Below are 12,938 nucleotides of genomic sequence, written 5' to 3'. Positions count from 1 at the left end.
TGTTCAATTTTGAGTGCATCTTTGTAAGCTTTTTCTATTGTTTGCACCCATTTTTATTTTCCATGCAGAATGTTGATGATGATGCCAGCGTGCACGACAAGGTGTTATGGGCTATGCATATGAGTGGGATGGATGATCTGATTAAGTTTCTGGCTACTTCGCAGGAGGAGCAACAGTGGGCCATGCACATACTGGAGATAATCTCCCTCTTGTTCAGAGATCAGGTTAGTGCTGGACCACCTATGGTGGGGCTGGGTGGGGGCCGGAATCAGCTTAGTAATGGTGCAGTTTTGGCTTCAGTAAAATGAAGTCTTTCGTACCAGTGTGCAATGCAATGGTGGAAGACCCTTTGGTGCCCACAATCCTCCATTCACATTCCCCGATCTGAGCGGTGTTGCTGTCGGGAACGGAGGCTCTGTGGGAGCCGTGGCTCAGTGTGTAGCACTGTCGCCTCTGAGTCGGAACGTTCTGGGTTTGAGCCCTATAATTTGGGCTGGTATTCCCAGTGCAGTACTGAGGGAGCGCTGCACTGTCAGAGGTGCCGTCTTTCGGATGAGACATTAAACCGAGGCCCCGTCTGCCCTCGGGCGGATGCAAAAGACCCCATGGCACTATTCGAAGAAGTGCAGGGGAGTTCTCCCCGGTGTCCTGTCCAGTATTTATCCCTCAACCAGCATCATTAAAACAGATGATCTGGTCATTATCACATTGCTGTTTGTGGGAGCTTGCTGTGCGCAAATTAGCTACCGTGTTTCCTACATTACAACAGTGACTCCAGTTCAAAAGTACTTCATTGGCTGTAAAGCGCTTTGGGATGTCCTGAGGTCATGAAAGGCGCTATAGAAATGCAAGTCTTTCTTTCTCTGTGTACCTCTATAAGGAGAGAATTGCCCTGAGCTGCTCTTGAGCATCTCTCAATAGCCAGTTTGCGAGTGGCATTAGTGAAGGCCTGGAAGCAGGTTGTAAGTTTCCCTACAAAGAAAAAAAATAAAACTTTCTGTCACTGCTCAATTTTGGCAAACAGAGCGATTATTTGGGAATTTGTCCTGCAGAACCCTGACCAACTTGCCACTACAGGGCAAGCAAAAACTGTGAAGGAGAAAGAGAGCGAGTCCAGAGAGCTCGAAATCTTAAAGCAGAGAGAGCTGGCTGCGAAGAAGAGAAGAACTTTTGAAAGGGGGACCAGGTGAGAATCGAGACGGGTGAAATATTACTGCGGTTTTGTGTTGCAGAGGGCCCCTCGCTCCGAGCAGGGTGCCATGCTTGATTGAAGGGAGCATGGGTTGGAGAATTGGTGCCACAGTGTTGTAGCCCTGTGCCTTACCTGCATCCTCTTCAAGTGCTGGGGCCACGGTCTCCCGATTGAGGGTCCCAGGTGCATCATAGAATCTTACAGCACAGAAGGAGGCCATTCGGCCCATCGTGCCTGTACCGGTTCTTTGAAAGAGCTCTCCAATTAGTTCCACTCCCCTGCACTTTCCCCATAGCCCGGTAATTTTTCCCCTTCAAGTATTTATCCAATTCCCTTTTGAAAGTTACTATTGAATCTGCTCCCACCGCCCTTTCAGGCAGCGCACTCCAGATCACAACAACTCGCTGCGTAAAAAACATTCTCCTCATCTCCCCCTCTGGTTCTTTTGCCGATAATCTTAAATCTGTGTCCTCTGGTTACCAACCCTCCTGCCAGTTCCTTCTTAATTACTCCATCAAAACCCCTCATGATTTTGAACACCTCTATTAAATCTCCCCCTTAACCTTCTCTGCTCTAAGGAGAACAATCCCAGCTTCTCCAGTCTCTCCACATAACTGAAGTGCCTTATCCCTGTTTTTTTTAACAGGGGAATTGAGTAGAAATGTGAAATACATTTTAGGAAATACCTTTTTCTTAAAGTCTCCTGTGGGAAGGATCTTTAACCAAGTGTTTTGGCTGACTGAATGTTAAAAGGATGCACGTTAAAAGGTGCCTGCACTGAAAGATTAAATACTTTTATTAAATGTATTCCTGTCCCATTGCACTATTGCAGAGTAAACTTTTGAGAGAGGTCCACTCGTTGAGGTGCTGTGCCTTTGTGATTAATAGACCTGAGTTGGAATTTCAGTCTTGACTGAAACTTGCATTCAAAACTGCTGTCGTCCACACTGCCTTCCACTTCAGAAATGTTGTCTTGTGGGCTGCAAAAAAAACACACTCAGCCACGTCTTCTGATGCATTAATTGAGGCGCACCATTGACTGTGATATCCAAAGTGGATTGTACCTCACTTTTCCTAACCAGGGTTGTTGGGTTTGCAGGGTGGTGGAGCGAACAGCCAGCCTTTGGCCTAGAAATTGGGTTGGGGCGCCAAAGTGGCGCAAAAGTCGCCTGAGCGCAGGATTTAGCGCAGCGATCGGAGTGATACCGATCGCCAGAAATTCAGTTTCAGTGCCCCTCGAGGGACACGGGGCGAGGCTCGAGGCGCTCCGCGTCCCTTTTAGGGCGCTGAAACTGATTATCGCAGCGCAACGTGCCGCAGCGCCACACACTGCGGCACGGCAAGCTGCGGTACTGCAGGCCTTCCTCCCACTGTTAAGGGGGAGGTGCCTGCAACAGCGCGATCCCCGCTCGCGAGTGCCAGCAAACGAGCCCGGCACCAAGGAGAAGTGCCGGGCTCTCGGGAAACAGCCGGCAATGCCGCGGCCGGGGGGGGGGGGTGGTTAGGAGGCCGGGGACGGAGGTGCTGGCAGGCGGCCGCCGAAAAAGCGGCCGCCTTAACTTGCGCCACTGCCGGCACAGTAAGGCCCCGTGAACCGGGCGCGGGTAGCGAACGGCGCAACTGCGGCGTTCGCTACCAAATATCGCGAATGGGGCGCTGCGCACACCGATGATGTCATCGGTGGCGGCGCAGCGCAACAGGCTAACGCCACCATTAGCGCCCCTCCTGAATATCGCGGGAGGCGCAGCCAGTGGCGCTACAGCCACTGCCAGCCTCTTTAGGCTCTAACAGGTGGTGCTACTCACCCAATTTCTCCCCCTTTATCTATTATATATAACGCTTCTGTGTAGAAATGTTCAAGTGCTGTTTTGTAAAATATTTTCTCCGTGCCATTCTTTGGCAATGCTGCAGTATGAGCAGCTATAATAAAGTACACAAGAGCAAGCTGGAAATGAGCAGCCTTCCTTCTGTCCCTGCCCCTCCCTCCCCCTGGGGAACCTTGGGCATGGACTTGTATCGGATCACTCGTGTCTCCCTATCCTTTCCCGACAAACATTGCTGTTTTATTTCACCCCTAGGCAAACAAATCGTTAACCCAAAAAAGACGCAAGCACTGTGTGTGCCTGTGCACTTTTTTTCTCTCTGGTGAAAGCTTTTTTAAGATGTAATTTCTTGTCTACCAAACGTGTACTTTCTTTGTTTTAGGCATTCTCGTTTTGGAGGGACGTACCTCATACAAGGCTTGAAGTCGATTGCAGACAGGGATGTTGTTTGCCACATGGGTGTCCACAAAGTGAGTGAAAGTGTTGCAGATATTAGTGTGCGTGTGCGTGTGCGTGCGTGTGTGTGCTCCCCACTTAACAGCTATGCCAACCATTTCAGGTGGGATAAAAGGCAGCATCTTAAACAATGTCTTCGCATTAATACTTCAGAAGATTTTAAAGCAATACTCCAGGGTAAGGCCCTTCATTGGTTTGCTTATCAATTTACAAAGAACATACCCAGGGTCAAACACTTAAATAAAAGTCACGTTAAAGTGCCTGGTCTCTTGCTTGAAAGATGGCAGTCTCAATCAGAAGTCAGTTATCGGTATTGGGTTTTAAATTCTATTTGCTCAAGAGAAGTTTCAATAAATTGTAACTTCAAATCTGTCATTCAGAAATGATTGAATTACTACAGATGTGAACATTCTGAATGTAATAGTATTTATAATGTTTGTGATTGTTAATACTTAGTGGCACTTTTAATAACTTTTAGCAGGTTGCATCATGTTACTGCCTAGAAATGTGTGCTGTTTTTAAAAAAAAAAAAATAGGATGTCCCATGATGCAGGTTTAGTAACTGCCGTATGTTATTCCAATTTTATTTTCTCCTCCCAGACACCCTCTACGTGAGCCTAGAAAGAGTGTGTCACAGCTGAACCTGATCTTTCCTCACCAGATCTGCACACACTCCCACTTTCCAACAGGATTCACAAAATAGTGATCAGGAACAGGAATCCTGGCTCATCGTGTCTGCGCCGGCCATCGAGCCCTGTTTATTCTAATCCCATTTTTTTGCACTTGGTCCGTAGCCTTGTATGCTATGGCATTTCAAGTGCTCATCTAAATGCTTCTTGAATGTTGAGGGTTCCTGCCTCTACCACCCTTTCAGGCAGTGTGTTCCAGATTCCAACCACCCTCTGGGTGAAAATGTTTTTCCTCAAATCCCCTCTAAACCTCCTGCCCCTTACCTTGAAACTATGCCCCCTGGTTATTGACCCCTCTACTAAGGGGAAAAGTTCCTTTCTATCTACCCTATCTATGCCCCTCATAATTTTGTACACCTCAATCAGGTCCCCCCTCAGCCTTCTCTGCTCCAAGGAAAACAACCCCAGCCTGTCCAGTCTCTCTTCATAGCTGAGGCGCTCCAGCCCAGGTAACATCCTAGTGAATCTCCTCTGCACCCTCTCCAATGCAATCACATCCCTGCTATAGTGTGGCGAGCAGAACTGCACACAGTATTCCAGCTGTGGCCTTACCAGTGTTTTGTACAGCTCCATCATAACCTCCCTGCTCTTATATTGTATGCCTCGGCTAATGAAGGCAAGTATCCCATATGCCTTTTTAACCACCATATCTACCTGTCCCGCTGCCTTCAGGGATCTATGTACATGTACACCAAGGTCCCTCTGATCCTCTGTCCTTCCAAGGATCCTACCATTCGTTGTGTATTCCCTTGCCTTGTTAGTCATCCCAAAATGCATCACCTCACACTTTTCAGGGTTAAATTCCATTTGCCACCCCCTCGAAAAATTCAATCAGATTGGTCAGACATGATTTACCCTTGACAAAGCCATGCTGACTATCCTTGATTAATCCTTGCCTCTCCAAGTGGAGACTAATTCTGTCCCTCAGAAATTTTTCCAATAATTTCCCTACCACTGATGTTAGGCCCACTGGCCTGTAATTCCCTGGTTTATCCCTACTACCCTTCTTGAATAATGGTTGGCTGTCCTCCAGTCCTCTGGCACCTCCCCTGTGGCCAGAGAGGTTCTGAAAATTTGTGTCAGAGCCCCTGCAATCTCCTCCCTTGCCTCACACAGCAGCCTGGGATACATCTCGTCTGGGCCTGGGGATTTATCCACTTTTAAGCCCGCTAAAACCACTAGTACCTCCTCCCTCTCGATACTAATTTGTTCAAGTATATCACAATCCCCCTGCCTGATTTCTATGCCTACATCGTCCTTCTCCATAGTGAACACAGATGCAAAATATTCATTTAAAACCTCGCCTACATCTTCCGGCTCCACACACAGATTGCCACTTTGGTCCCTAATGGGCCCTACTCTTTCCCTGGTTATCCTCTTGCCCTTAATATACTTATAAAACACTGTGGGATTTTCCTTTATTTTGCCCGTCAGTGTTTTTTCATGCCTCCTCTTTGCTCTCCTAATTTCTTTTTTAAGTACCCCCCTGCACTTTCTATACTCCTCTAGGGCTTCCACTGTTTTTAGTCCTTTGTATCTGCCAAAAGCCTCCCTTTTTTTCCTAATCCATTCTTGTATATCCCTTGACATCCATGGTTCCCTGGGCTTGTTGGTCCCACCCTTGATCTTTACGGGAACATGTTGGTGTTGTACTCTCTCTATTTCCTTTCTGAAAGACTCCCACTGCTCTGATGTGGATTTGCCTACAAGTAGCTGATCCCAGTCCACTTTGGCCAGATTCTGCCGTATCAGATTAAAATCGGCCTTCCCCCAATTTAGAACCTTTATTTCCGGTCCATCTTTGTCCTTTTCCATGACTACCTTAAATCTCACTGAATTATGGTCACTGTCACCAAAATGCTCTCCTACTGACACTTCTACTACTTGCCCGGCTACATTCCCTAGAATTAGGTCCAGTACCGCCCCCTCTCTTGTAGGACTTTCTACATGCTGGCTCAAAAAGCTCTCCTGGATGCACTTTAAGAATTCCACACCCTCTAAGCCTTTCACACTTTGACTATCCCAGTTAATATTGGGGAAGTTGAAATCCCCCATTATTATTACCCTATTATTTCTACACTTCTCTGAGATTTGCCTACATATCTGTTCCTCTATCTCCCCCTGACTGTTTGGGGGCTTATAGTACACTCCCAGCAAAGTGCTTGCCCCCTTTTTGTTTTTAAGTTCTACCCATATGGCCGCATTAGAGGAACCTGCTAAAATATCATTCCTCCTTATAGCAGTAATTGACTCCTTGATTAATATTGCGATACCCCCTCCTCTTTTACACCCCCCTCTGTCTCGCCTGAAGATTCTATACCCCGGAATATTGAGCTGCCAGTCCTGCCCCTCCCTCAACCATGTCTCTGTGATAGCAACAATATCATACTCCCATGTGTTTATTAACACCTTCAATTCATCTGCCTTACTCGCAAGACTCCTTGCATGAAAATAAATGCCATCCAGCCTTGCCATACTCCCTTGTGCCGTTACATATTTGCTCTGCCTTCCAGGCTGACTTGTTTTTTCCTCTATATTTGGCTGTGCATCACCCCCTACTATAGCTCCACTCCGTATCCCATCCCCCTGCCAAGTCAGTTTAAACCCCCCAACAGTACTAGCAAACCTCCCTGCAAGGATGTTGGTCCCATTCCGGTTCAGGTGCAACCCGTCCGACTTGTACAAGTCCCACCTTCCCCAGAAGCAGACTCAGTGATCCAGGAAACTAAAACCCTCCCTCCTGCACCAACTCTTTAGCCACGCATTCATCTGCTCTATCCTCCTATTCCTATACTCACTAGCACGTGGCACCGGGAGTAATCCAGAGATTACAACCTTTGAGGTCCTGCTTTTTAATCTGCTACCTAGCTCCCTAAATTCTTGCAGGACCTCATCCCTCTTTCTACCTATGTCGTTGGTAACAATGTGAACCACGACCTCTGACTGTTCACCCTCCCCCATCAGAATGCCCTGCAGCCTTTCAGTGACATCCTTGACCCTGGCACCAGGGAGGCAACATACCATCCTGGAGTCACGTCTGTGGCCACAGAAATGTCTATCTGTTCCCCTTACGATAGAATCCCCTATCACTATTGCTCTCCCACTCTTTTTCCTCCCCTCCTGTGCAGCTGAGCCACTCGTAGTGCCACGGACTTGGCTCTTATTGCATTCCCCTGAGAAACCATCTCCCCCAGCAGTGTCCAAAACGGGAAATCTGTTGGAGGGGGAGATGGACCATGGGGACTCCTGCACTACCTTCCTAGTTCTTTTACTCTGTCTGGCGGTCACCCATTCCCTGTCTGCCCTTGTACTCTCCCTCCCCCTCCACAGACAATAGCTTGCATTTATGTAGCGCCTTTAACGTAGTAAAACGTCCCACGGTGCTTACACACACACAGACCAAGAGCAACGTGGCTAAGTCGTAACTAGCCCAGCTAAAATTGGCTAATTCAGCACAAACTGGGGATTGAAGCTGGGACTACTTGGTTCGTTCAGCTCGGTACCACACCATGTGATGCATTTCTCTATGTTGCAGATAAAAAAAATCCACAATTGACAAAAAATGTTTGGTTCATCTGGGTCTTTGGCATTGCAGAAATCTGTAACTGTATTCAGAATCTCCAGAACAAGTTACTGAGAAATCAGACAACAATTGTGTTAGAAACTTGAGTGCACACTCTTTCTCCCCCCCCCTTGTAGGGGGACAGACCACTTACCCAAGGCCACAGACCTTGGGTGCAGGCCGGTAGAGCCAAGGCTCACAGCCCCTCTTTCCCCCCCCCCCCCCCCCCCCAAATGTGCAGTGGGCATGGGTACTGCTGGAGTCTAAAGCATGCAACTAACCTGCGCAGAATACTGGTAAGCTTACCTGCCCACCCTTCTAGGGCATTAGCTTGCATGGTTATCTGGAGCTGAGTGTGAAAAATCCATGCCCCCAGTGATGGCTCTACCCCTCCAGGTTTCATTAGTGAGCCAGGCTGGCTGGTCCATCATCATCAACAGTGCCCTGGAGTACTGCAGACCTGTCTGGCTCCAATATGATTACAGAGTCTGTCACAGTGTTGACTTGATTCCAAACTTCCACGACCAGACCGGTTGTCTCGAAGCCATCTTCATCTCCGATATCTTGCTTCGATTTGCTTTCTCTTTTCTCCCCCTGCCCCTCAACCGAATAGTCAATTCTCGAGCACTTTTATTTATGTCATTCAAATGTTATCCTATTACTGAATCTCTCTTTGCCTTGAAGGACATTCAAAATGAAGACTTAAAAAAAAATTATTATTGGCTACGCAGTATGTCCAATGACGCTCTTACCCTTATTGTGTTGGGCCATTTGCTTACTACAGTAGAGGTGGGGGCACAATGTGTGGGCTGAAGAAAGTCTAGGATGGGAGTTGCAGGAAATTTATTTTTCACTCTACAACTGAATCAGTTGTGACATTTAATTTTTTGAATTATACATTTTCTTAGTTTAAAAATTACAGCCATGACTGTGGCAAGAAGATCAACAAAGTCCCGAAAAGGAAGCAAGCAGCGAAAGAGGTAGCGAGCAAGCGGCGCTCTGCTCTGAATGTGAGGCTGTTCCTGAAGGAATTCTGTGTTGATTTCTTGGAGAACTGTTACAACAGGCTCATGTATGTGGCAAAGGTAAGTTTATGAGATGCAGGGCTACTTCACAAAGGAGCACGAAGAACCCATCCTCTTCCTCCTCCAGGCGATTTACTTTTTTTTTTTAAATGGCTTGTTCGGCAGTGATGTCAAAGTTTTATTTAAACGGTAGACATAAAAAAGCTTTGCTTCCTGTTTCGGGTAATAGGGGGTTCTCTAGCTAGTGTGGGAATCCTCCCGCTACGAAGAAAAGCAATATTCCTAGCAGGAACTGGCTTCAAATTGGTTTGTGCTTTTAGGATCCTTTTAAAGTGTGCTAGTTGGGGTCCTCCCTATTATTAGTGAGACCTAAGCAGTCTGGTGAGGCAGCTGCTCAAACAGAGAGCTCGGAGAGGCTATGTAACTCTCGGGTGAAGACCACAGTGCCACCTATCTTGGAGAGGTGAGCTGGAGGTACTCAAATCAGAGGCAAGTATAGCTCGGTTTAGGTTAGACGCCACGAGCAGGCTTGACTGAAATAACGTGACCGGAAGATGCGATTAAACAGGAATTGTGCGCATACACAGACTTTTAATATATCGGTGTGTGCTCTTTCCGTTTATAGGACAGCCTTATTCGTGAGAAAGCACAGCAGCACGATGAGACCTACTACCTGTGGGCCATGCCATTCTTCATGCAGTTCAACAGGGTGTACAGGTTCCGCCCTGAGCTGGTGTCGGAGACAGTCAGCATTCGAGCGTTTCACTTTGTGGAGCGCAATGTCACCAACTACTACGAGATGATGCTGACCGACAAGGCGTCGGCCAGTTCCTGGTCGAGACGGTACGGTGAACTAATTCCATCAATTATAGCAGCGAGACTGCTGGGTTTATTGACCATTTCTATTAACATTATTGGGGGAGGTGAACTGTTGGACACGCTTAGCGTCTCCTGGATTCTACTCTACTGCATTTACCATATTTTATTTACTTTTTCTCTTCCAGTTTTATTCCCCTTTCTTTCATTTACTTTTCTTGGGGTGCGGTCCCACAGGTGCCAGCTGATCTCTGGTACAGTACCCAAGTGGCAACCCTAACTTTTTTCTATTAATCCAGGGTTGGTCCATGCAATTATTGTGCCCCTAGTGCTGTCCTGATATTGGTTCATTCAGCACGGTCTGGATTGAACCTGGGATGATCTTGGGTCGCTGGCTCAATTCCACACCAGACAGTGCATGTACTCACTCAGCCATTGGGATAGCATTGACTAATTACTTTTGACTCTACGTTACAACTGTTTCCCTGACTGTACCATCACCTGCCATTCCGTCCCTTCTATAATACAGCTTCAAATACAGAGCAATCTCTGCTTGCTGAAGCAAGTTACGTGATGGTAAATCTTTGCCTCGTTTGTTAGTGCCAAAGTACAATTTCTCCAAATCTTTCTGCACTCCCAATAACCGCCAGGGTGAAATTCGGGAAACATCTGTGATAATGTCTTCATTATCTTTGTCCGTGCCTTTGTTACCTCTAGACTTGACTATTCCAACACTCTCCTGGCTGTATCCTAACTTGCACCAAGTCCCATTCGCCCATCACCCCTGTGCTCGCTGACCTATATTGGCTCCCAGTTAAGCAACACCTCGATTTAAAAAATTCTCATCCTTGTTTTCGAATCCCTCCATGGCCTCGCCCCTCCCTATCTCTGTAACCTCCTCCCCCCCGACAACCCCCTGAGATCTCTGCGCTCCTCCAATTCTGCCCTCTTGAGCATTCCAAATTTTAATCGCTCCACCATTGGCGGCCGTGCCTTCAGCCGCTTGGGCCCTAAGCTCTGGAATTCCCTCCCTAAACCTCTCTGCCTCTCTCTCTCTCTCTCTCTCCTCCTTTTAAGATGCTCCTTAAAACCTACCTCTTTGACCAAGCTTTTGGTCATCTGCCCATATAATGCTCCTGTGAAGCGCCTTGGGACATTTCACTCCATTAAAGGCGCTGGATTAATACAAGTTGTATCTGGTTGTACCCTGTTACATCACCTAATATGCAACAAGAAAAGTGACAAGTTATACTTCAGCTAAAACAACACTTTTCTTTCAGAATGCACCTAGCACTGAAAGCTTACCAAGAACTGCTCACTACAATCAACGAGATGGACCACTCCAAGGATGGAAATCTGAGAGAGAGTGCCAGAGTTATCAAATGTAGGAATTTCTTTAAAAGTGCCATAAAAGTCCAGTATGCAGGACCGGAAAACTTGTAAAATGGAATCCCCCCGCCCCGTCAAGCCGTTAACTTCCGCTTTGATAGGGTTCCATGGGCTGCCCTCTGGTACCTAACCCAAATGCCAATTATTCATGTGTGAGCCTAGCTCAGGGGGTAGTTGTATGGCCCACATTACGGCATCTGTCTTGATCCTGCTGCAAGAGTGGCTCAAAGGGTATGTGCTGGTGTGCCTCTCTGTGCGTAACAGACTGCCAGCATTTGGATTGTTTTTTTGCATAACTCATTAGCTGACGCTGCATGTCTTGTGGTTTGTTGTTGCCAGTGCAACACGTTGAGTCCAGGGCCCATGCAGTCCCATTGCAGATTTGGGATCAATTCAATGTTCTGTTCAGTTCAGTTGTTTCAAGCTCCTGGATTGTCCCAGCTCAGACTGGACAGCACAAGGTAATATCGAGCAAGGTGTAGGTTAGGAAGGAAATTAAAAAAAAAAAATCAGGGTTCGCATTCCTGATTGCTATACAGAAGTGTCCATGGGTTTGTCTGTAATACAAACTGGAGTTGAAGAGCCTGCTGGCACTCCCTGCTGAGACTCACACACGAATAATGGGCACTTTGGCAAGTACGAGAGGGTGCCAGTGGACCGTACCCCAGCGAGGAGTCAAACACCTTCAGGAGAAGAGGAGGGAGGGACAAAAAGCTTTGAAAGAAAAACTGCAAGTTGCATGCTTCCACTCCTGGGCCCTGTCTGGTTTTGGAGTTTGCAGCAGTCGGCGGCCCTAGTCCTCGTCCTGCCATCAGTCCCAGCCCTGCTTGTGTTACGGCTCCTACCATTTTGTGGTGGGCTTGTGGGAGCTCCCTCAAGGCACTGCTTGGAAATGTGGCCCTCGGCCAAACGTTAATGAGTGCCCCTGTTGGGGTCTTTGCAGATAGGCCTGACCCTGTTCTCACCCAACAGCCACACTTGCCAGGAGAAGTTACTGGATCATGATCAGGAGCAGGAACCCAGATTATTTTTGCCAGCCGGCTCTTCAACTGTCATTTGCATCACAGCCAAACACATGGACGCTTCCAGCAGGGACTGCTGTACAGCAGTCAGGAATGGGAAGCCTGGCTGATTTTTCTCCTTCGTAACCCACATCTTGACAGGTCAACGAACTCTGCAGAGACCACAGTCCAGGGCGTTCCTGAGCTGTGTAGCTCAGTTCTGCTCTAAGCACTGCAATTATCAGCTGAGCTATTGAGGTCGAACCAGCATAAGATGTAAATGGTAGATTTCCCTGTTGCTATAAATCTTGCCCTAGTGCGACCTAGGAATAATACCACAAAATGCTAATGTCCCACCACAAAGGCATCAGGCATTCTGCTTCAGCTGTGAGGCCAAATGAGTCCGTCAAGTGAAGGCTGCTCCATGTACAATACAAAGCCACAGTTACAATTAAAACTGGTGCCATGTATCTCGATTCCTGCGCGACGACACTCTCGGTCCACTGAGGTGGTTGTGTTTTGCAGTGCGTGAAGGTCATGGTGCGGGAGAAAACAATCATGTAGAAACCATAATAACAACAGAGAATGCTGGAAAAACTCAGCAGGCCAGGCAACATCCGTGGAGAGAGAAACAGTCAACGTTTCAGGTCGAAACCCTTCTTCAGAACTGAAAAAAAAAGCAGGAAATGAGACAGATTGAAAAGCGGGTTTGGGGGCTGGGAAATGGGGGAGGGGATGAAAGATGAACGTGAGGTGAAGAGACATTAAGAGATATTCAAGGCGAGACGAGATGGTAATAGGACAGGTAAAGAGACAAAGGACGGCTCTGGATGAAGTGTGAAATGCGCTGGCAGAGTGAGAGACAGCTGCCATGTGGGAGAGAGAAAAAAAAGGAAAAGGCACAAATCTAAAGTGTGGTTAAAAAATATATGAAAATGTAATAGGGGCCGAGGTTATGATCTGAAATTGTTGAACTCGATATTGA

The 12,938-nt window shown here is 47.4% G+C and overlaps 1 protein-coding gene across 2 annotated transcripts in view; it reads left to right on the top strand.

The window, feature by feature from the left end:
* timeless (timeless circadian clock) overlaps nt 1-12,938 on the top strand; it is a 53,034-nt gene that overhangs the window by 10,413 nt on the left and 29,683 nt on the right. For both annotated transcript variants that reach the window (XM_085972993.1, XM_085972992.1), the window contains exons 7-12: nt 69-224; nt 1,053-1,186; nt 3,398-3,485; nt 8,631-8,807; nt 9,373-9,590; nt 10,844-10,947. In XM_085972993.1, the coding sequence (XP_085829119.1) occupies nt 69-224; nt 1,053-1,186; nt 3,398-3,485; nt 8,631-8,807; nt 9,373-9,590; nt 10,844-10,947 (877 nt within the window). The remainder of the gene's footprint in view (nt 1-68; nt 225-1,052; nt 1,187-3,397; nt 3,486-8,630; nt 8,808-9,372; nt 9,591-10,843; nt 10,948-12,938) is intronic.

Source organism: Somniosus microcephalus, chromosome 33 (assembly GCF_052327205.1).
Source record: "Somniosus microcephalus isolate GS21.2 chromosome 33, FLI_Smic_1.0, whole genome shotgun sequence".
Taxonomy (NCBI): domain Eukaryota; kingdom Metazoa; phylum Chordata; class Chondrichthyes; order Squaliformes; family Somniosidae; genus Somniosus; species Somniosus microcephalus.
Note: the sequence above shows the minus strand (reverse complement) of the source record. Positions and strands in the feature narration are given on the sequence as shown.